At 39.9% G+C, this 24,543-nt stretch overlaps 1 protein-coding gene across 6 annotated transcripts in view; it reads right to left on the reverse strand.

The window, feature by feature from the left end:
- The window catches only part of LOC124180139 (growth factor receptor-bound protein 14-like), a 297,724-nt gene that overhangs the window by 18,540 nt on the left and 254,641 nt on the right, over positions 1 to 24,543 (reverse strand). For 4 of the 6 annotated variants that reach the window (XM_046565251.1, XM_046565247.1, XM_046565248.1 and 1 more), the window contains one exon: positions 21,036 to 21,155. In XM_046565251.1, coding sequence (XP_046421207.1) covers positions 21,036 to 21,155 — 120 coding nt within the window. The remainder of the gene's footprint in view (positions 1 to 21,035; positions 21,156 to 24,543) is intronic. The other 2 variants (XM_046565250.1, XM_046565249.1) reach the window with 2 other exon arrangements.

Genomic DNA, 24,543 nt, shown 5'->3' on the forward strand with positions numbered 1-24,543 from the left:
AATTGTGTATCAAAGGAATTGGAACGACTGATTATGATATGTTTTTTGAAATAAGGAGGAATCAATCCAGATCAAACTGCAGAAATCATTGAAAATCATTGCTGATCACTTGAAATCATGACGTGATAGAAATGAAGGAAATCAATTTGATCGGCAGGCGTTGAAAATCATCGAAATCGTTACAAGTCCAGCCGTAAACGTCAAGTGGTTTCAAATACTGAACATTCCATTGGTTTCTATCTTATCTTGTGCTTTTGTTGATTTTCAGTTCACCGAGTGATTTCCAATGACTTATAATGATTTCCCACCTTTATACTGAGAGAAATTTTTAGTTTTGGTTACCGCTCAGTCCTCAACTATTTTCATTTTTTACCACAATTGAAAAATGTAGTTCTAGGTAGAAAATGAAAACTAGTTTTCTAGCTGTTACCGGAAAGTCTAGTATCCGTTGTTATTCTTTCTCGTTACGATCAATGTTGCTATATTATCTTGTAAATGTTGAGAAAATTTAACGCTTGTGCAACGATAAATTGACGTTAAAGCCTTCTTCAACTAAAAAATCAGAGTAACACCCGTATTCATAGTCCTTCCTTGAGGAACAAGGATTCCTTGTTTCTCATTTCACGTTTCATAGACCTTCCTCGCCAGAATAAGGAGCCTAGTTAAATTTAAATATAGCCGAGTGGCGCTTCGATCAGCAGTTTTACCACCACAAGCAATCACATATCCCTAAATATGTCTTCCTTCTGAAAGGGAGAGCCAAGTTGTGACTATGAAACGAGGACGCCCCCGAGATTCAAGGAAGCCTTCATCAAGGCGTCCTTTATCCTCGAGATAAGGAGAGACTATGAACACGGGTGTAAACCTGAGAAACTGATTTTTCGTTGCAATAACCAAAAAAGGATCGAAAATAGCGGAAAATGTTTACGCGTACCTAGTTTTTCCAAATTCCAAAAATATTCAAACAGTTTTTTCAACGATACCTCTTGTACTCAATTTTTCTAGCTACTGTAACAAGTGAAATTTTTCTCAACGTGTGGATGATTGTCTGTAATTCTACCCAATCGATGGATCGCTGAAAGGTCGCCTAGAACGCTAGGAAATCAGGGGTAACATTGAAAATGAACGAGAATCGCTTAGTTACATCGAAGCGAAAAGAAAAAAATGGATATGACAAGGTAGAAATCATTCGAAATCAACGTCAATAAAGACCAGTAATCATTGATTCGATTTCCAAGTGAATTTCTCCATCTCGACTCTCTGTAAATGTAAGAAAAGAAAATGGCGGATTAAAAAAGATTCGAAAAAATGCCATAGTCGCCTATTTCTCTCTCTCTCTGTCTCTCTCTCGAGGGTTGATAACCCCTGAAAGCACCATTGTCATCGCAGTCAGCCTGTTGCTAGGCGGGCGCGTCACAGGCGACCGTCAATTGCCGCGCTCTTGCATGCAAGCAGTCGTCAAAACTCGGCTTTCTGCGCCGTCTGCTAACGAGTGAACGAGCATCTGGTGTTCTCTTCCTATATTTTTCTCGACAGACGGTCGTGATAACTTGGCGTGGTTTTGGACGAAGCCGTTTCACCGACTTTTTTGCAACCAGGCGGGCGAAACTCTCGATATTTCCCCCCCCTCCCCCCCCCCCGTCCCAACGTTTCCCGCCTTCGAACGCGAAATAATTCGATTTTCCCGCCATCCGGGCAACGATCGACTTATGCATCGAAGCAAGTTTGCCGCGACTTTACTTCAACCCGGCAATCTGTGAAACTTTTTGCCGTGCGCGCAGTTTTGCAAATTGCACGATTTTAGTTCCATTCATTGTCATATTAACAATTTTATCCCTCCGCATGATTTATTTGCATTCGTTGCTACGGAGCTTCGTATTTTTTTTCTTTTTTTTCTTTTTAGTTTTTTTTTTTTATTCTTTACCATTTATTTGTTGTAAAATTTTTCGCACAGCGATGGGAAAATTTTACCGACATTTCCTACGTTTTTCCTTCCCGTTTCGTACAAGAGAAACGTATTTTATTACAATACTTCGCAGATCGAATCACGTTGTTAAATTGTTTCTATCGCGGATATTATTTCATGCCGGCAGACGGAACGAATGTTCGTGCCTGGTGCGAAGAAGTCATACATTTTTTGCGACCTTTCTCTCCGCGGCACAGAGGGAAAGGGGGATGAATGTTGAAACATTTCCTTTTTTTTTCTTTCTTTCTTTCTTTCTCTCTCTCTTGCTCTCTCTCTCTCTCTCTCTCTTACTACATTTCGTTGAACTAATTTGATAGAAAAACGTATACTTCGTCGTTGTTGATTACTCCGTGTTACATACGTATAAGAAATATTTCAAACGCAAGAGGCGAGCAAAATTTTACCACGTTGAAAATAAAATTCAACGAAAAATACAAAAAAATAAAAAACAGTCACGCGAAACAAAAACGATTTTTACCTTGAATTACGTGGTGGATAAAATGTGCGCATAATTTGAGAAAATGGGAATGATACGTTATTTTGTAAATTACAAAGTCGCCACGCGTAACGGACAAAGTGTAATAATTAATTTCCACGGTCGCGTCAAAGTTTAGAAGTCTGAAACGATGCTTGAGAGGGAAAAAAAAAACAATTCCAACTGGTAATGTAACGTTGAGAAATAAAGGAAATAGAAAGAAAGAACGTAGAGATAGTAAAGTAGGATTTCGAAACCGAATCGATACCCTCAAGACGAATTCGATCAGCCTGATAAGGCTTCTCCAATTCTCTATCCATCGTCCTTTCACCCTCTATTTCACGTGCATTGGTTCTTGTAATTCTTCCGGAAGATAATAAGTAGGAGATGAGAGGAAAGGCGAGCGAGCGAGAGAGAGAGCGAGAGAGAGAGAGAGAGAGAGAGAGAGAGAGAGAGAGAGAGAGAGAGAGAGAGAGAGAGAGAGAGAGAGAGTTCGATCATCGCCAAACCCTTGCGGTCCAATAAATCTTGAACCAGTTGGCAGAGTAGAAAGAAGAAGAAGAAGAAGAAGAAGAAGAGATGGAGGAGGATGACGAGAGCCGACGCCAATGCATGTTTACGTGTGTAATTAATTTAAACACACGGCGCAAGTGAAGATACGTTCAACGCGAAAGCTTATCATTATCCTTTAAACACACTGTAAAGTCGCCTGCACTTGCGCTAAAATTATACAAGAATTTTAATTGTCAAAAAATCGACACTATTTATTGTATATTATTACGACATAGTCGTGGCCATTGATCGTCGATGTCCTGATTTAGTATTTTTAAAATAGATCGGTAATGAAAAACGATCCAACTTTTTCCCCTATTAGTTATTGAAAAGGAGACAATGTTATTATATTTTTATTACGGTGAGATAATTTCGAGGACTTTGTATAATTCGCTTCGAAATACTTCCTTCCTCTTTTTTTCTTTTTTCTTTCTATTCTTTATTTCTTTCGCACAGCTCCGCTTCACCTGATTTTTCCCACCACTTGAAAAACCAGACTTGAAACGCACCGTCTCGCACGAACAGTATCATAAGACCTTGAAAATAACGACTCTGAATGCATTACATATTTCGGTGAAAATCGTATCGACGCGTGTTTAAAAATTAAAGATTCGACTCTCGAGAGCCAAGGAACAGGCATTTACATATTTATAACGTTACGACGATATGCAGGAGGAAGACAGAAATAATTCAAGTTCCTAAAATACACCGCATCTTTTTTCCCAAACGAACGGTGCGTCGAGTTTATTATACATACATTAATACGTTATACGTTATACGTGATACGTGACACGTTACACCGTGTATTCGTACATGCAGGTTGTATTATATAAACTCTCCTGTATTTTTCAACCGAATGCAGATAATCGTTATTATATAACATAACGAGTCCTCGAAGAGCCGCGGTCGAGCCTCTCTATTAAATTATGCGTGCAGGCGTTTTTAAGCCTGAGGTTTTTAGTTTTTACAGTTTTACGAGCGGCCGTAAGCGCGTCGATTATCCCTGAAACATCCTGCGCCGTACGCGGAAAAACCGTTCCGCCAATTCTAACAGAGCCGAGTTTTATATAATTCGTATATTTATTATCCTCGAAGCCCTGCGCACAACGCCTCAAGCATCGGCATCCCGGTTTTTAGGGGCGATAAAATAGCCACCCCCCGATGCTACGTGCCAATCAGTTTGAGCGCTGCGCCAAAATTCGCCAAATTTATGTCTACGGTCGCCCATTATTGTTGTTATTGTTATTACTGAAAAAAAAAATATATGTATACCCGGAAAATCTCTCGAAAGTTGAAAATCAACCGCGCATGCGCCGAATAATTAAATCTCATTGGTCGGCGAAATCTTCACGCAGCGATATTTTTGTCCGCGACGCAGGCGTGCCAACCTACGCAAAACGTCTACGTTTGAATTTTCAAAGAGCGTAAGCGTTGAATTCCGAGCGTTCTTTGAAGAATCGACTTTCCGACCCGACAACAAACGCTTCCGAAACCTTTCCGAGTCGCTGCCTCGATTATTCGAGATTCTAACCTCGAAAATTCGTATCAACCGCATCGCCGGCAGAAAGAGTTTGACAGCTGAAACTCGGGTTGGCCAGCCGATAAAACTCGCGCATGCGCGGTTGATTTTCAAGTTTCAAGAGATCGTCCCGGTATATGCATATGTGTAACGACGCATACGTAGACAGATTTTGCGTCACATAATCATTTCGGAGTCCTTGGCCGTGACGCGACTTGTTCCAGTCCCAAACCTGACCCAGAACAGGAAGCGTGGTGACGTCATTTGACCGCCCGTAGAAAACACGGTCTCATTGTCAGTAATCCTGACTTACTCTGAAACGATTGTTTTTCTTTTTTTTTTTTGTCTAACACGCGTTTCGAACTTGCAACCAATGTTCCATTCTTGACGTACGTAGCGTTGGAATATCTTGGAAAGCGATTGACTTTGTAAAAAACGGAAGAAAAAAGAGTTTGTTTTTGAAATACGACGTATTCGAAACGTTAATACGGCGAAGCTGTTCGATTTCTTAAATCGAAACGGAGTTTTGTTCGTGAACTTGACTGTCACGCAAATGATTTCCGAGGTTTTTTTTTCTTCTTTTTTTTACAAAGAGTATTTTAATTTCTCGAACAAAAGATAACGATCCATGGATATACGGTGAGTAAAATTTTTGGATAATCCAAAGCTCAAAGTTTGGATATTCAGACGCTGTCGCGCAGATATAAAATCGCTGTGATTTCGAGACAAAGTCCGAGGTAAATTTCGGAAAGATTAAAAGGGAGTCTTCGGTGAAGTTCAAAGGTCTTCGATCGTTGACCGAATACTTGTGAATTTTTCACCAATTGTCTTATGTACTCACAATTCAAATATAAACTTATAAAGTAAAGCGATTTAAAAATCTTCCCAATTATTGCGCGCGCATTGGCTTTAATCGTAGAGAAAGCTGAAATTTTTTTGTCGACACACTTTATATTACCATGGGTTAAAAATAGTCACCCTGACTTTTTTGATCGGACTTTTTCAAGTCACTCGGTTTATTGCCCGTACTGATGGAATTTTTTCCTTTCCTAATGTTGAAAACTTTTCTGTTGCCATTGATCGTAAAAATTCGAAACAGCTAGCAGGTATTCGTACTATTTCGGGTTGGAATTAATATTATAATTCCGTGAGCTTTCAATGAAGAACTTTCGGACTTTACAGATGCGAGGAATGCGTAATCGCATAATTCCAACCTCCACAAATAATTACCGTAGAAGTATTTCGGATGGTTTGATATTACAGCGGATGCACCTGCGTCCGATAAAGTTATGAGGGCGTAAATCGGCGGATTGTTTTACTGTCGTTGCAGTCGTAAATGAATCCTTTTTATTTACTCACCGCGGACTGCGCCGCGTGGTTTTTATCACGGGCATGGCAAAAATCCAACAATATCTGCGTGCAACGTAAACTGCATACGGGATATCACCAACACGCCGCTGCATCCGTCCGACTGAAAGATTCCCGTTGAAATTGTAACAGCCGTCGGAAATATTTTCGCCGGACAGATTTACACACGCTGTGTGTCGACTGCCTTCGTGATAGAAAATTTATTCGCTTTTCCATCTAATAAATTGACGCCGCGAGTTTGCGAAGAAACGCGTTTCCTCGGCCAAGAATATCAACCTCCTTACGAACTATTTCCTCGATTTTCGTTCCTCGTTGGATGAAAAAACTTGTCGGAGCTTAAATTTAGCGACGGTTCCGGGTGTCAAACGCATCGGTGCAGCAGGATTTTGAAAGCTTTTTTCGGCGGGTGAGCATAATCGTTTCAATTTCAAATTTTCAACCAGATTTCCTCGTTCAGCTCTTCATCTTTTCCTTCTTCCGTTTTCTTTTTCTCTCTCTCTCTCTCTCTTTTGTATTTCTTTCTTTTTCTCCTTTTCTTTCGACCAAGTTTCGTAGGACGCCGAGTCCGAAAGGAATCGCGGTAAGCCAGCAAAGATTGGTATATAAGCGAAGGCTAAACGAACCTGGAGGCTAGCCAACCTGCGAGCTTGTGCTTGCATCGCCGATATTTATGGGCTGGCGCTAGGAGGTCCGTATGATTTAAATCTCGAAACTTTGGACCCGGTTTATATCCCCGGGGACGGCGACCAATACCTTCCGACAAAATGAGCGAGGAGGTGAAAAGAAGAAGAGGAAAAGAAATAAAGTAAATAAAAATCAGGTAATATCTCAGATGCGTGAGTGAAAAAAGTCCTCACCATTAGTCGTCAAAGTACGCGGTCATGCACTCGATATGACGCCAATTTATCACCGTAACGACCTCTTGATACGTTCACTTTTGATTCTTCCTTTTCTTAATCTTTTTTTTTTTTTTGTTTTCTCCTTTCTTCTTTCTTGTTTCCACCACGTTTTCGTCCATTCTTATCCCGCCGCAGCTTTCTTTTCGCCTTGTCGATCATCCAAGTCAATGAACCACGTCACGTAACGTGTGATGAATTTGTTACCACGGGCGATGGAAATATTTTGCTGCTGTTATTGTTATTATTAATATTGGTATTATTATTGTTATTATTATTATTATTATTATTATTATTCAATTTTCAAACGATCGTGTACGAATTAAATCGCCATTCTCCGCTAACTATGTATCTGTATAAAATCGAAATAATTAACCGGCTGTCGGACAGCGAACGTCTTTCTCGTTCTTCATATGTATATATAAATATATATATATATACGAATATATATATATGTGTACGCGACTCTGGACGTTGAGCGCAAAATTATAATATATCGCATATAGTTGCCCTGTGGGCTGGTTTGTCCACAGGGAAATATTAGGCACCTGTAAAGAGGCGTGCGTGTATTATATATTACACGCGAGTGAAAGATCGTTAGGATATATACGTATAAGAAACGACACGTGGCAATGCGTATTTTTTGCGTCTGGACGTGTCTATGAGCACGTATATACGCGTTACAGTGCCGAAGGCTCTGCCTCGTTTCATATATATCTTTTACTGAGAATAATTAATCGCGTATCAATGACGATGACAGTTTGACGTCCAAGTATCGTACGGTTTCGTTATGCCATGTCGGTTCGTTAGGCGCGCCAAAAAATCTCACTTCCGGTGTACTAATAGTTTCACCCACCTGCGTGTGTTCTTACGCGTAGCTCCGTTTCGCATATTGGAAGGAGGCTGTTCGACGGAGACGGATATCGAGATCACTCTGGCCTGACGTTACTTTTGATCAAATCCTTTCGTTGTGTCCGCCAAGTTGCCGCTAACGTTGAGACGATTCCAACGAGCCCTAGAAAAGCGATTTTGGACCACTCAGTCCCGAGATATTGAAGTTTGAAGTTCAACGTTAGCGCGAGTCGCGTGAAGCTTGAGCAACGCGGTCGCGCGCTAATCGCGCATCTCGCGGTACCGTCGAGTTTCAAATCAAGATATCTTGGGACTGGCTGGACGAAAATCGACCGGTCAAGGCTCGTTGGATTCGTCTCGACTTCGGCGATAATCTGCTCGATGAAAGACCATCGAAATCGGTTTATCAGACTTCGAAAATTGCTCGGAAAATTTTGTTTTACGATAAAAAGCGGTGAAAGATTAATTTCTCTGACTAAAGAAAAGTTAACTGATTTGTACATGTTTCGTTCATGGAAAATAACGAAACTGAATATAATTCGCAAAGATAAAAATCGATCAATTTCGTTACACCATCGATCGAGAAACCGTTACGACCTGGCGAGAAAAGAGAGGGGAGAAAAAAAAAACAGCAATGAATACGGCGAAACTGGCGAGATAAGTTCACTTCCAAATTCGCTGCATGATCGCGTTAATGAGCGTAGCGCACGCTGTGTGCGCATAGCACAGGAAACGGAATTGAGTTACGTAATTTTGCTCGCAGGTTAGTTCTGGGCGCACACAGAGGTTATTTTTTTTTCTCCCATCCGTTTTTCAGCCAACAGAACCGCTGCATCAGAACAAAAGTCGGTCGGTCACCGCATCAAGCGTACACAGGAAGTACGTTTGTACCTACCAACCAACAAAGCTCTGGTATATATATCATGCAGGGAAGTGAGCCAGCAGCCATTGTATACCGAGATACAGGCAAGTATCAAATTCCGTGCCCCCTGATAGCTTTTGAACGAAGGTTTTCGAGGTCTGCCCAGCAACGAATCGACGGCTTCAGGCTCGTTTGGGCAGCGAGTGGGCACGTGCTACAATTAAATATCGATTTCCAAAAACTGGGGACTGTATTCAACAATTCGCGGTTGTTACCATTTTCTATGTCCATCGTTGGTGGTTACATGGAACATAATCTGCTCCGCGTTCGATTTGCGTACTTAGAGACAAGGCTGAAGCTAGTAGCCAGAGTCAGCAGCCAAACGTTCGAATAAGATAGTGAAGTCCCAAAATGTTAAGTTTGTGAGATACCTCGAACCCCCAATACGTCAATAGAATTATAAGTATAAGATTGAACAGCGTTTCTCTATTTCCAAAAAGCTTAACACGTTTGGCCGCCAGTTTCAGCTTCGTAGCTTCGCAACTGAGAGTAGTTTCATCTTTACCTGAGGCATTTGCAATTTTGGCAGGCATAAGAAGACGACGTGAAAAAGATGAGTTGAAGATAATTAATCCCAAAAGTATACGGAGAAAAAATTCACGTGGAGAAGCCCGCATTTCAACCGATTGCGCAACGTTTACGGGCCGGGCTGTTTGCACTCTTGTAAAGCATAAGCTAATGCATGCGTGCATAATCTCGCATGCACGTGTGTGTGTGTGTGTCTAAGTTTCACGGAAGGAATGTACGAGATAATGTACATATGTGATTATAATCATGTATGTACAATGTGACCAGTAGCAAGCGACAAGCGACACGTGGATACCAGAGTGTTGGTGACCTTGGACTTGGAAGTCAGCGATGCATGGACGATTCGATACATGGCAGAAGCTGCGAAGACGCTGGATATACGCATGGCACGAATCTTCGCGCATGCCACGAATGGATGATGATGCATTTTGCGTAGGAAGGTGCGCAAATCTTACAATGCCACTCTTAGAACACTGGTGGTTATAAAAAAAAAAATAAAAATTTAAATCTCCGGTGAAACGCGGTACTCTGGTTAAGGTCAACGATGGTCGCACGAGGCCGTGACGCGTTGATTCGCGGTCATAACTCGTTGAGAGCACTGCGGTAGTGGACACACAAGCCTTGAGAAGGAAGGCGACAGCCGATCATAACGCTTCACTCATTACAGCGTCTAGACTTGATGAGCGATAGAACCGATGCTAGGGATGACTGGCACCGAGCGACCTTAACGTAGGATTACATAATTCGTTGCATGATAATTGAACTCAAGGGAGAGAAAAAAAAAAAAAAAACACTTGAAAGAAACGGAAAAAAAAAAAAAAAAAAAACGGAATGTCAAGACCGCGGGAAGTATCGCTGAATTTGTAACTGGAAGACCGACTGTCGCTATACCATTATTACTTGTACTATAAAACTAGGATAAAGATTTTTTTTTACTCTGACGATCGTTGCGACGAAACGGAGGCTTGACTGGAAAAAGGGGGGGGGGGGGGGGAGAAGACAGACGGAAAAAATAAATTGCCAAAAACCGTGCGTAACACCGCAAAAGCAGGTTTCTCGGTGATTAAATCAGCTGCAGCAACCGCAGCCTGAGTAGAAACGAGTGTAAAATGAGAGAGAGAAAGAGAGATGGAGAAAAAAACAAAGGAAACAAATAAAAAGGCCGCGAACACGGCACAACAAAAAAGTATCCGGTGCAGACGAAATTATCGACGGGAAAAAAACGAGAAAAACAAAAAAAAAAGTTCTACCGCGTTGAAACAAGCAGGGACGGAGAAGGGAAAAAAAAAAAAAAACACCAACGAACGCGAGAGATAAACCCGTCCAAATAAAAAGATGTTACCGCGAAAGGAGGATCGAAACGGGCGTAAAGCGAGAAAAAAAAAAAACATTAATAAATAAATTTAAAAAAATACAATAAAATAAAAAGAATAAAAATAAATACGAAGGAAAAAGAAAAGAAACGGAAAGTAGCCAACGGTATGACGTCGCGGGCCGGGCTGAGCGTGCATCGAGGACGGGGGGGAGGGGTGGGGGGACGGCGGGACGAGGAAAGGGGTGAAGGGAAAGACTCGTTCAATGTCAAGGTTAACCCAACGCATGCGCACAGCGAGTTGGGAGAGGTTATGGGGGAGGGGAGGAAGCGAAAAGACTAGAAGGAAGCGAGGCTGGCCGCCTAGCGTCACTCTTAACCACCTCCCCCTTCTCCGCCCTCCGCGATGCGATGCGACGCGATGCGTTGCGTTGGGTTGCGTCAGCCTTGGCACTAAAGCGCATGCCGCCTGCAGTGGTGGGGAACCGGTTGGCTGACTAGCAACGGTGTTTCCCTACTATCGCGTTGCGCCGTCGTCTGGACTGCTGGGTCTCCCCCCCCCCCTCCGCCGACCGCCGACCTAGCCTAGTCGACCCCACCACCTCTACTCCCACGTCGCTACGTCGCTACGTCGCTACGTGCATCTGGTGCATCTGGTATGTCACATCGTGCTGCGTCCATTCGTATACGTAGAAGTGCCAGCGGCTGGCGGATCGGGTTGGATGGTGGCTGGTGCGGCTGGCGTCACGCGATGGGGGCGACGCAACAGCTTTTGGTTGTAGATGGCGCGTCGTTATACCGATGCACGGGAGCTTGCAGCGCTCCTATCGCTTAGCTGCATTGATTCATTGCCGGACAGCAACGCTGGCGCATTCGGGAGACTCGGTGTTTTAGGGTCTCGCGGAGAGTAGTTAAGGGGGTATTCTAGTCTAGAGGCCCGAATTTCGAGCATTTTTTGACGGTGAATAAAATAAAAGCTATTGATATTTTTACTATCCATTTTTTTATCATTTATATATTTATATATTAAGAGCACACAAAATGAATTTAAAAACAAAAAAATAAATTTTCATGGAATTATGCGTCCTTGAAGTGGAAGGGGAAAACAAAAGGCAGTATCCTCGTCGCCACGATTTCTACCCTTGTGGTCATCAGAAAAAAAAAAAAAAAAAGATTATCAATCTACATAAATGCAGCTATCGTACTAACCAAAAAAAAGTCGAAAAAAAATTTTTTTTTGGCAAATTACGGCTGTCCGAAAAAAATAATACGTTTTTTTTGACTTTTTTGGACGTTTCTGAATTTTTTAAAAATAGTAAAAATTATTATTTCGTTATAATAATGGTTCGTGCGATAGAGACATGTATTGAGAAGATTCTCACCAAATTTCAAGTAAATCGGTTCAATAGAACTTGAGAAATCATGGCAACCGTTTTGAAAAATGTAGTTTTGAGAAAAACGCGTTTAAAGTATTCGTTCCAGCCGAGCCAGTATTGAAGACGTGTCACTAAAATAGCTATATCTCTGAAAATAATCGAAATTTTGACTTGTCCTTTCAAGGACACATTCTTAAAAGGTTAAGCTTTGAAAATATAAAAAAAAAAATCGATTTTTTCAAATTTCTACACTAGAATACCCCCTTAAGTACGAATTTCACGATGCTCGGATATTTAACGGAACGGAATCATCACGTAAATGAGGTTTTCAAAAAGCGCGGCTGGAGCTGATACAGGCTTTAGAATTCCCATCGTCATTTATACGGAGGAAATTATTTTTTAAATTGATTTAATTGTCGTCTAACCGTCTGGTTCACTTCATTAGTTTCTATGGCCTTTAATTCTTCTGGTGGTCACCTCTGACCCCCTTCTTGCCTTTTATCTATGGTTAGGTTTAGCTTTAGGTTTTCATTTTCAATTTCTATAACTACCAAGCCTGTTCGATGGATATTCCTGTACTACCTGTAAGTGAGCCTTGCCCGCGTTTGAGTTAATAAATAAATAAATAAATTTACAATCGTGTGAAAACCATGTTGTTTTATATTAACAAAGCGTGGGTACAGAAATTTCATCTATTTCACTATTTTTCCATCGAAAAATTGTCCGATTTTGGTAAAGAGAACTGCTTATTTTATTGGTGAGTCAATCCTCTACGATTCGTCTGAGGCGGATTTTTTTTCTTCGAGCTCGTCTATTGGTTGAACAAAAAGGAATTCGGTATTCTAATTTACAATTTTTACAATTCACATACGACAAATTTATGATTCAGCAGTAAATATACTATACCTTAATTGTTCCATATGAAAAAATCTAACTCGGACGTTTTCAGAGTATTGATTATATCGAATAACGAAATGAGATTTTTTTCCTCGTTCAATTGCAACGCATTCCGTCGTATTTTTTTTTCCCACTATTCCTGATTCCCTTTTCTCGGCTTTCGTTTCTATTTCACCGTCAATAAGATCATAATCGAAGAGTACGCGCGCATACATCGTTCGTAGATAAAGGGTATAAATAAAATTAAGGAAGACGATAAAAAAAAAAGTGGGAAAAGATAAATCGTGAAGCAGCGTCGAGACGTTGATTTTGAACTAAGAATAAATTGGCGTCTGAAATCATTCGAACCCCGCATCGAATTTTTTAAATCACGCAAACGACGCGTACAATAAATAACATATGGAAAGAAGAGACGTAAAACTTAAGCGGCACGATCGCTTTTCTCTCTCTCTCGTGGCTTAAATGTCTACCGGCTGCAGCTGCACGTGTAGGCAGCAGAATAATCCTGAAAGTCACCTTGCATTCGACTTTGATGAGTGAGTAAACGTGCATGTGTAACGCTGCACTGCACCTACGTACATCAGTAGAACAGAGTTGAGCCGAGGAGTGTAATTTTATACCTTGCACCGAGTCACCAATCCTCCGTTCTGGTATTATGCAGTTTCCTCACGGCACGTCGGTGTTAATGCATCTCGCGTGTTGGTGCACCGTGATACGGTATCACACGTGCACACATACATATATATATATACGTGTATATATACACGTATACACACACTTATATGTATACCAAAGAACTGAACTACATGTGTAGCACCATCAGGAGGACTCCATCCGGCCGGCATCTTGCATCGTTAATTGCGCCGGAAAATTTTCCGTCTATAATCATCGTCTTCGCATCTCTTCTTCTTATTCTCCTCAGTTTTGTTTTTTTTTTCTTCCTTCCTTATTTTTTATACAAATACCAAACAGGACGCCGGAATGAATCGATTGTCTCAGCGTCGAGTTTCCCTCATTCATTTTTTTTTTTCTCATCATACTCTTGTTATTTGCTGTATTTTTTGACCTCCAAATCTCCGCTCGGGATTTAGTTGCATCGTGATCGAATTATTTCACACACACACACACACACATATATATAATAATATATATATATATGACATGTATAAATACTTGACGTATATTGTATTTTCTCTATTTCTTTTTTCTTGTTTTTCACATTTAACAAACTAAAGAAGAAGAGAAAAATATTCATCGGTAAATTTTGTATCTTTGTATTCAATTTTTTTCCTTTCTTTTCTCTTCTCTTCCTCAGATGCCTGCAGAAGTTCTCACCGCATCATCATCCCCCCCTCACTCCCAAGAGAGTTTTATGGTGGACGGGAATGTAGGCGAACCGGGCAGGCAGGTGTAGGGATTTGGTCAAGGGTCAAGGAGGGCCGATGAAATCCACCGAAAGGAGCCCAGCCGAGCTTAAAATGTTCTTTGATCGAGTAGGATGAGAGGCAGTTGAGCCCCTTCTTGATTCGGCCAGAGCCTGTCGCTACTTTTATACGGTGAAACTTCCACTCGTAGCGTTTATATCGTCAGACGTTGAAAATGTGAAAATCCACTTCACATCGGAGCCGAACTTATTTCCCATTTTTATTATTAATATCTCGTTCCGATCTCGCTTCGTAAAAAATTACAAGCCTCGCTCGGAGATGTGAGTTTTCTTTCGTCGCTTGGTGTGTGTGACACGGAATAGAGATAGAAAAAAAAAAAAAAAGAAAACGCAGCCAAAGAAAAAAAAATAGCTAATAGACACTTAATAAATTTGTCTACTGCTTATGTACTGCCGTTTATTTTTAAAATTTCTAATATATATTGTTAATTAGATACGTTATACCGAAAGAAAGGGAATCGATCAATTATTTAGATAAAAGGAGTAGGATTTTTTTTTTTTTTTCTTTTTGTTCTTTCTCGAGTGTACTTGAACGCCGTTCGACTTTCGTCGAACCAGTGAATTTTGATTATTTACAAATTGAATATTCCGACTTGCACGGGGTCAAACTCCAATATATATATAAGCTTCGAAATAAATTTCAATCAATTAGAATGAAAACTGTGGGTAATTATTACACCGAGCGGCTGTATAACTTGTCGAAAAAGAGAAGAAAAGAGAAGAAGAAAAAAAAAAAAAAGAGTAGAATATAAATTGAGTATTCGGCTGACGCGACACACGGTTCGAAAATCACCAACGGACTCCGATCGTTTCCCCTTGATCAGCGAGAATGTTTAATTTTGTGAATTTTCAATTATTCACCTTCCATTCCGGAATATTTCGGCAAATTTAAATTCCGATTCGAATCGATATTGAATTGCATGCACTTGATTCGAGCGACCTCATCCTTTTCATCCTTTTCCTGTTTTTTCACTTATTTATTTACGTATCGAGTCCTCACTCGACTAGAGTAGGTACACGTAATAATATCATCATAATATCCCGTGGGAAAAATGAATCGCCGCACCGATTGATCAGCCCTTTTCAATCGTTCCAAACTCGACACACACGCACGCACTCATGTAAAAACATAGTGATTAGCTAACGGTCGAAAGGTTTAACGCGCATGCGTTAAAATTATACACTGATTGTGACAGGAATTTTTAGTTCCGGTTACAGGTCAGTCCTTGACTATTTTCACTTTTTACCACGATCGAAAAATATAGTTCTAGGTACAAAATGAAAATCAGTTTTCTAGCCGTTACCGGAAAGTCTGGTATCCGTTACTATCCTTTCTCGTTACGATCACTGTTGCTATATTTTCTTGCAACTGTTGCGAAAATTTAACGCTTGTGCGACGATAAATCGACGTTGAAGCCTTGTTTAACTAAAAAAGCAGAGTAAACCTCAGAAACTGATTATGCGTTGCAATAACCAAAAAAGGATCGGCGATAGCGCAAAATGTTTACGCGTTTTAAGTTTTACTCAACTTTTTCTAGTTACCGTAACAAATGAAATTCTTCTCAGTGTAGAGCAAAAGCATTTGTTTTTGTCAGGTTAACCAACCGTCGTGAGTTCGTACGTCAGATTGCCGCGATGTATGTAGTACATAACCTGAGAAAATTTTCGTCAGTTGAAAACAGTTGAGGTTACGTATACACACATCGCGGCGAGTTGTCACGTGAACTTCCAACGGTTGGTCAACCTGACAAAACAACACTGCCTTTCCTCTAGAATTCTAGCGCATGCGCGTTAAACCATACGACCGTTACGACTAATCACTCCGTACACAAACAGACACATAGAGGCAGGCAAATTCATAATACGGATACATGCAATTAAAGACGATAATTAATATAACGCGGCCGAAAATTTTCGGTTGAAACGCGCCGGTTTATCCGCGCCCATCTTCCTCAGCTCCAGTATATATATATATATATACATATATATAAACATACATAAGTATAACAAGATGAAAATCCGTGTATACTAATGTACCCAAGTTTAATATATAAACTCGACTGCACGTATATATGTACATATATATAGTTCAGGCGACAAACGAAGAGAACGTGCATGTATGTAGACGTTAAAACGGGTCGTAGGGATTGCACAAAGACGCGCGTGTGTGATTACAGAGGCATTTTCAGAGGGGAGCCGGTAGACTGGTGGGTCGATAGTTCTGGCCTGGCGTAGCAACAGCCGGGGCACACTTTTTTACTCAGCTGCAGGTGTACGTATGTACGTATATACGTATATGCGCTAGGGTATACATACCGTGTGTGTATAACGTGTATACATGTAGATAACCACCATCCGCCTAGATACACACACACACACGCATATAACGCAACTTGTGAGCCAAACTATGTTATAGGTGTAATCTCCCACCCCCACCCTCGGCGACCTCCTCTTCAAGCGTCTCTCACGGACTCAGGAGAGAGAGACACAGACGCCGTGACGCCCCGATGTATATATATGTATATATAATTATAAATAAATACATATATTTATATATATATATGCATACCCATACGCATAAGTATATAAATATATCGCATAACATGTACCTGGATACGTACGAGTTTCAAGACGCGTCGCGATCCTCGCGAGGAGTTTTAATTGTTATCATTATTATTAAAAACCGTGAAATATTCCCAGTTGTTGAAAAAAAAGTGTCGACGGTGTATCCAAAATTCCCTTCTTAGAATCGCGTGAGTTTTTTTCCGACATTTTTTGTTTTATATAGGTACGTTTCTTTTTTTTCAGTTTTTTTTTTAAATTTTTTTCTCTTCATTTTACTTCACCAATTAACGATAAATGAGCGTATGATTCTGGATTTATATCTATAGAAGAATAAAAGAATTCATTTTGTTGCCGGTATATATATATATATATATATATATATATATATATATATATATATATATATATAAGGGAAATATTTTACACGAGTTGGGTGTGTACCACCTGCTTATACAATACATTATTTTTGGATACCACAGTTACACCGGATACTATATTTTGGCTATCGCAATTGTTGCGATAATTCGTTGTTGGTTCGTTCAACTTATACGGGTATATAATGTAAAAGCGATCTTTTCAAAGTCTTATTTAACTGAATAGTGGAAGAACAATTTTTAAAGACGAGAGAAAAAAAAAAAAAAAAAAAAAAATTAAAGTACCCACAGCAAACTGTGCGGAAGAGGGAGAGAGAAAAGCATTCGATAAGAATACAAACGTTCTGATTTAACGTAACGTTATCTCGGATATAATTTTTATCAGATCCAATGACGAGATCTTGAATTCGAATCGTTCGATATAAAATGACGATAGTGTAACAAGGTTGATTTTCACACTGCATCACGTGTCGACAAGCACGAATTTCCACGAATTCAATGACGCGATGATATATACATATACATATATGGGGCATTCCATGACATGTCGGTCAAGATTCTACCTCGATGTCTCGGATTGGCTTTACAAATTTTTCTATGAAAGTACGTGACAAAAAACGCAATCGCAATTTTTCCAGAATATTTTTAAACCAGCGTATCTGAAGTGTGGTTTAAAAACTGGAAAAGAATCCGTCAATTTCTAAGATTTGAAAAAATTCAAAAAAATTTTTTATCATATAAAATGTAAATAAATTTTGACACCTATTAAAAGATGGAGATTTCATAACTTCTAAAGGTAAGCAACAAAGATGATTTACAAAAAAAAATTTATATAATTTTTCACACTAGAATGAACATAAAAGCTCATTGTAACACGGGCCAAAAAGTATCTATTCAGAGAGACATTATAATGAGCTTTCACATTAATTTTTATGTCAAAAATGCAATCCAATAATGACGAAATTTTTTTTCTTTCATTTTCCAAATTTATCTTCTGAAGTTTCAAAATCTCTATCTTCTCGAAGGTAACAAAAATTTTGTTCATTTTTTATGATATTTTTCTGTTTTTTGTCAGATCTTAGAACGTGGTTTATTTATTTACTTTTTTTTTTCAAGTTTTGAAATCATATATCAGATACGCTGGGTCGAAAGAATGCGAAAAAAATCGCGATCGCGTTTTTCGCCGTGTAGTTTCGTACAAAAAATTGTAAAGCCGATCTGGGACATCAACGTAGAATCTTGATCGAGATATCATGGAATACCCCATATATATATATATATATATACATATACACAGGTGCATGCCTCGTTACGGTTGATAACGTTAAATGCCGAGGAGGATGATCAATATTGCATATCTGTTTTCAAGAGGCGATCTATCCGGAACGATCGAGGAGTTCTGATCGCATGCGGGTATCGATAACAGCTGAGCACATACGTATCAAGATTTTATACCGGCTTGCGAACACGCCACGTGACCTAAGACACGATGACACATTGGCAAACACCCGATCGTCGACGATTATGTATTATATAAATATAATAAATATAATAAATAATAAAATAAAATAAATAAATGACGAGAAGCAAAAAAAAAAAAAAAAAAAAAAAAATATGTATATAACGATAATATACCGAGGAATGACTGAGTGAGAGAATGATAAAATAGAAAGTAAAAATAATATCGTACTAGACGTATCGTCGGTCAATCTTCGGCGTGTTGTGTTCAGTTTTGAAAATTTAAAATTATTACACTTTTACACTTTACTTTGGCGGTTGGATTTTTGTATTATTTAATTTCTATTTACTTCTTTCTTTTCTCTAATTAATCGGAGAAGCGAAAATTGACAATGAAAATGACGCGCCGCATCAAAGTGGCACGGCTTTCGAGCCATCTGACTGAGTATTATGGTAAATCTGTGCAGGGTTAGTTAGAACGGAGCAGCCGTGAGACTGGGAGAAGAAATCCCCGGAGATTATCGGACATGCGGGTCTTCCTCGTGTTAAAAGGCGAACACCTCGCGTCCCTCGGGCTTTTCCAAAGTCGTTCGATATATCCGTATGGAAATTGGCCTTTCTTTTTTTATTTTTTATTTTTTTTTTTTTTGCCAATCAGTCGGCACGATACTTTACGACGAGAAGAAGTACGACGGTATAATAACTGTAAAAAGATCGCTCGATCCGATCTAGAAATTGGAAAACCCAATTTTTACAACCCAATTCAGAAGACGTTTGAACGATTGATAAAACTTTTTAAAATATCTTTCATCGGTTTCAACGTTGATTTTAGGTTAAAAAGTTGAAGTAAATACAAACGTTTTTTTTTTTTTTAGATAGATACAATCAAGATTCGACAAACGAAACTGAAATTAGTCATCCTGGATTTTTAATTAAAACATAGATATCCATGAATTCACTTGAGGCAATTGTTTGGATAATATCTATTCAAGAAGAAAGATGAACAAAAATTCACCGAAATTAGACAAACGATGCGGATCTGGCATTATTTAAATGAGCCAAGTAATACGAGTGTGACCTTTTAAAAATTGCAAACAACTAAAGTTAATTTACTTGAAATTGGAAATTTGAATTGTTTTATTTTTTTTTTATAATGAGAGCAGATTCTTGTAATAAAAGCCTGACGATATATTCAACTCCAGTTTCACCTTTCAAACCTTGATTTCATCATTTCTCGATTCAACTAATTTTCACACCAAATTCCATAGATTTTGAACGGAAAAATATCTCCTATAACAGCAGTGGAACTGATTGTGGGTTTAGAATTCTTGACTCGTTAACAAAAATTGAAATTATTCAAAATATAGAAATCAAGGACGGCGATAAAGGAATTTAAAAAATTAACGAAAGTAGAAAAAAAATTCCCAACGTTCAATTCTACAGTTGTTTTTCGGAGCTGGGTTGAAGTTCCGAATTTGAAAAGATTCCAGATTACTTGGTCGGAAACCCGACGGCTCAAAGTTCCAAAATGAAAGATATCGAAAATTCAAGTTACGATAGAGCAAAATTCCAAAAAATAAAGTTTTGACGGAGTAAAAATCGGAAAATTAAAATACATCACACAGCGAAAAACCGAAAATCAGAATGACCAGGAATTCCGAAGGCAAAAATTATCGATAATCCAAAACAAAGAGAGATCAAAGTGGCAAAAATTTCACCCAGCCAGAAATTCGCATAACCGAAAATCTTCGATCATTCGGAATTTCGATGTTTCAGTTTTTTGAAATTTCCTCATTTTCACACTTTCGGTCCTTTGACTTTGGAAATTTGGCGCTTTCGTTACTTTAACGATTCGAAATTTCAACCTCGCCTCTGATTATCGTTCCGTTTTTGAGAAATTTGCAAAGCGGAAAATAAATTCCATAGACGACGGTTTTGGCCTGATACAAAGGAGTAATTTTTTTCCCCAAGGCGATGCTCGATCACCGGCATGAGGTTAATCATCATCGTCTCGGTTGTCGCCTCGCCGCAGGCAGCGCCGTACAATAAAATCGGTGCTTGATACCCGAGACTCTGAATCTATGTCTGCGAGAGCCGATGTCGTACGACTTGCGAGTGTGATTCGCAACCGGATACGCGGATTAACTAGGGATAAATATATATACATGTTGTACAGGCGTTGATCAGCGTCGTTAGAGGGAGGGTACAAAAGTCAGGGTATCAAGAGCGTGACGCGTGTGTGAAATTCTTTCGCATCGTTCGCTTTCATTTTCCGAACGAGAGTGAGAAAAGCAAGATTTAAAAAAAGAAAAAAAAATTAATAAAAACAAAAAAATAAAAACAATAATAAAACGAAGAAGAGAACAAAGAACAATGAAACAAATCGAGTAGGAAAGAATAATATTGCGCTTTTTGGGTCCTTCGTTTTTTACTACGTATTTTAGCAGCGAGGAAATAGGAAAAAAGATTGCGATTTTTGGGTTAGTGGTTGAAATTTTTATTTTTTTTTTAAATCGTAAATTAAGACTTACGTTTGGCACCGAGTAGCTGTTGTAATTTCCCGAACTGACCGTCGGCTCGCATTGTTTGTTTTTGAAGGCCCTGTAATTCTCCCTCAGCTGCTTGCCGTACTGCAACAAAGCAGCACACCACTACATGATCGAGGGTGCGCCAATCGAACACGCTCAAAAACACACAATCATATTTTCTTAATTCAGACTGATTGTCAGGCGAAAGTACGCCCGGACGACATTGTAAAGGGAAATACGAGTAGAACGAAGCAGAGAGAAACAATAGAATAAAATTGTTGAAGGAGGAAAGAGGAAAATAAATCAAGGAGGCGAAAAATGTTGAGAACCGTGAAGAAATGGCGAATATTAACAGAATAAAGAAAAGTACGCGAAAAACAAAAGGATAAAAGTATAGAAAAGTAAGACAATTTTTAATGGCGTGAAATTTTTTTTTTTCAAATTCGAAAACTAGGGAAAGATTCGGAGAGAAAAAAATTTAAAGATGAAAATAGATTCGTAACGCTTTTGGCTACTTGTCGTATGATAGGATGGTGTAAACAATATAGAATTTTCAAATGTGCAAAAAAAAATGCATCTATACAATTGACAGAATTTCGGAACGTAGAAAAAGTCGAGAAGTATAAGAAAAATCGTAATACAGCCGAAATATAGAACAGTCAGAATAGATATAGAAATCTCGACGATTCTGCACTTCGGTTTTTGATTTGTCAAAACATTCACCATTCTGTTTTTCGACTTTTTCCGTTAGCAAATACTGCAGTAATATGAAAATAATACAAAAGTTCTGATAATTGTGCACGTTAGCTTTCCCTTATTTTGACTTATCCATATAACAAGATTTTACGTTTTCAAATTTTGCGAATCAAATTATCGCCCTTTGAAAAATTCGACACCGCGAAGTTCAACATTTTCATCCCGACGCCACGTATTTCTTGAAATCACAGCAAAAATTTCAGCCGTCGAAGCACAAAATCTTTCACTCCAACAGCAAAGGTTTCGCAGCAAGCACAGCCAAGTGGAGTTTCCGATGTAGTCAAACCGCTGCGTTGGTTAGGCTAGCAAAATTCTAGCCGTTGTGAATAAAATTTCTTTTACCGCGTCTGTATTAACGTTAAAATTTGCCGGTTCAGCGAATTATTTATCTGCCAATCACCGCCCGTAACTTATCCAACCTCCGGGTTCGTTTCAGGGGTTGAAAAGGTGGCCTGGAAGTTTGGAATATCGACCGATCTAGCGCCTGTCACCCAGTAACACGTTCAGCAGCGCCCCCCCAGGGTGACTGATGCTAGACGAAAGGCTAGAATTGGTGCTTTCGGTGAAAGGATTTTCTTTTCCTATTCAGACCGGCGAACGAGGGGCAAAGAACGCGCGAATTCTTCCGTACCGCGATTTTGGTGAATTTTCTATTTCCGTCGTGGGGTCGTGAATATTCAGGGACGTTTCCAGGGGTGCGCGAACACTCCCGTAGGGTAAATATATTGAAAATTCATCGAGTCATCCTTTGATCCCGACCTCAAACCTGGACCCTGACCTTGACCTTTTGCACGCCCGGGAATCTCCGAGTAGGCTGAGAGAGACCGATTTTACGAGGTACCTGCGTAAGGGACCGAGAAAATTAACGGCCTTTCTACCGGCTGGAAGTTGGCGGGTAATTAATCCGTAGAAGTGACAGAATTTTCGTGGGTTGAACGTGGCTTTCCTGCGGGCGAGAAAACGGAGCCGCGGTAAAGGCGGGGCGAATATCCCGAAACTTCTCGCTTCTTGTACGTCGACCAAGAAAACGTGGATAATGAAGGAGGGAGAAGAGAAGAAGAAGAAGAAGATGATGACGTCGAGGAAGAGGCGGAAGTCGTTCTTCTCTCCACTCTATACAACCGCCACTGGTAAGCTACCTTCGGATACTTTCGAACAAGAAGATAAAAAATGACTTTCACCTCCCCCCCCAAGCTGCTACACCTTATTACTCGTGAGAATAAGCCAACTGAAAACTACCATATTTCACGGTGAAACTTTTCCGAAATACGGGACAACTGCAAAACTTGCATAAGTCAAAAGTTTCGCCAAAGTTGGATAGTTATTGCACTGTGGCCTTTGGTTCCGAAGGACTTCTTCGTGACTTCAATCGACTTGATACTACCACCGGGTCATTACTTCAAATTGCTTCTTTATGACTTCGAACTACTTGAGACGAGTTGATCGTAACTTCAAGTGACTACGTCATGACGTCGAATGGATTCTTCCTGGCCTTAAACGACTTGGACATAACTTGATCACATCTTAAAGTGACTTTATCGTGTCTCTGAATTGATTATTCAGGGTCTCAAGCGACTCGACACAACCTCAGCGTGACTTAATACAACCAGGTAACGATTTGATCACGACTTGAAGTGACTTCGTCTCAATTTCAAATGGCTTCATTATGACTATTCGTTTGATGTTGATCAAGAAGAGTACAGTTTCGACTCAAACACAGTTGGTACAAAATAACCACAATACAAGTTTATCATTCCATCAATTGAAGTGACTACACAGCACGGAGTCGAATGATTTTTTCCATCAAGTGAATAAAATTTAATAAAATGGAAAAGTAACATTTGTCGAAGAACATCGATGTAATTGTAAAAATTGAAAGAAAACAAAATAAAATCATTTATTTCACATCCTGCAACGCAGGATTAAAGAAGAGCGAGTATAAAATTGTCTGAATCATAAGAGAAGAGATTGGCTACCGCATTATACAGTACGTAACAGGAGATCAAAGAGCTTGTACCGCACAAAGAATCGGGCTGCGATGTTGAAGAAGTGAGAGAGAGAAAAGTAAAAGAGGAAAGAGAGCCGGGAGGAACGACCAAGTGCCATCTTGTTTTGGGAAAGGGTGTCGCGACACCCACGTGCCCGAGGGCAACTGCAGCAGGACGATGAAATAGGTGTATGCATGGAGGCTGTAGGTACGTGAGACGGCAGCGACGATGCAGGGTAAGCATAAAGTGCACGGCTCAACTGTAACCTAGACATTGCTTTCGGCTTTGAAACTGGTAGTAGTTTCGAGTGTCGCCACCGCCGTCGCCGCCTTCTCTCGTCCGGAGGTTGAAAACTCGAGAGAGTGGTCTGAGCCCCCACTTGGCCAAAGAATGGAGCCCTAAAGAGAAGAGTTGCATAATAGAAGGGGCATGCGCTTCTATAGAACGTCTAGCTGTAGGTACAAGTTGCACAGCCCTCCTCCTTCACCTTCTCTTTAAACGAAGCTCACAGCCAGTTGGGCATGTGTCGTTACGCTTCCCATCGTCGTTCAACGCGCCTTTGACAACTACCGTGTGTAGATGTTCGAAACCGAGAGAAGACAAGTATGCATGCAGAACTTTTCGCCAAACGTCAGGGAGCGATAGAGAGAGAGAAAGAGAGAGGGAGAGGAAGAGTGTGTGAGGGATTAACAAGCTGGAATGTCTGGCATGCGGTCACACGTGTGCTTAAATTAAACCTCCGTGACCGAAATTCGGCGATGGAATGC

This window comes from Neodiprion fabricii, chromosome 4 (assembly GCF_021155785.1).
Source record: "Neodiprion fabricii isolate iyNeoFabr1 chromosome 4, iyNeoFabr1.1, whole genome shotgun sequence".
In the NCBI taxonomy this organism is placed as follows: Eukaryota; Metazoa; Arthropoda; class Insecta; order Hymenoptera; family Diprionidae; genus Neodiprion; species Neodiprion fabricii.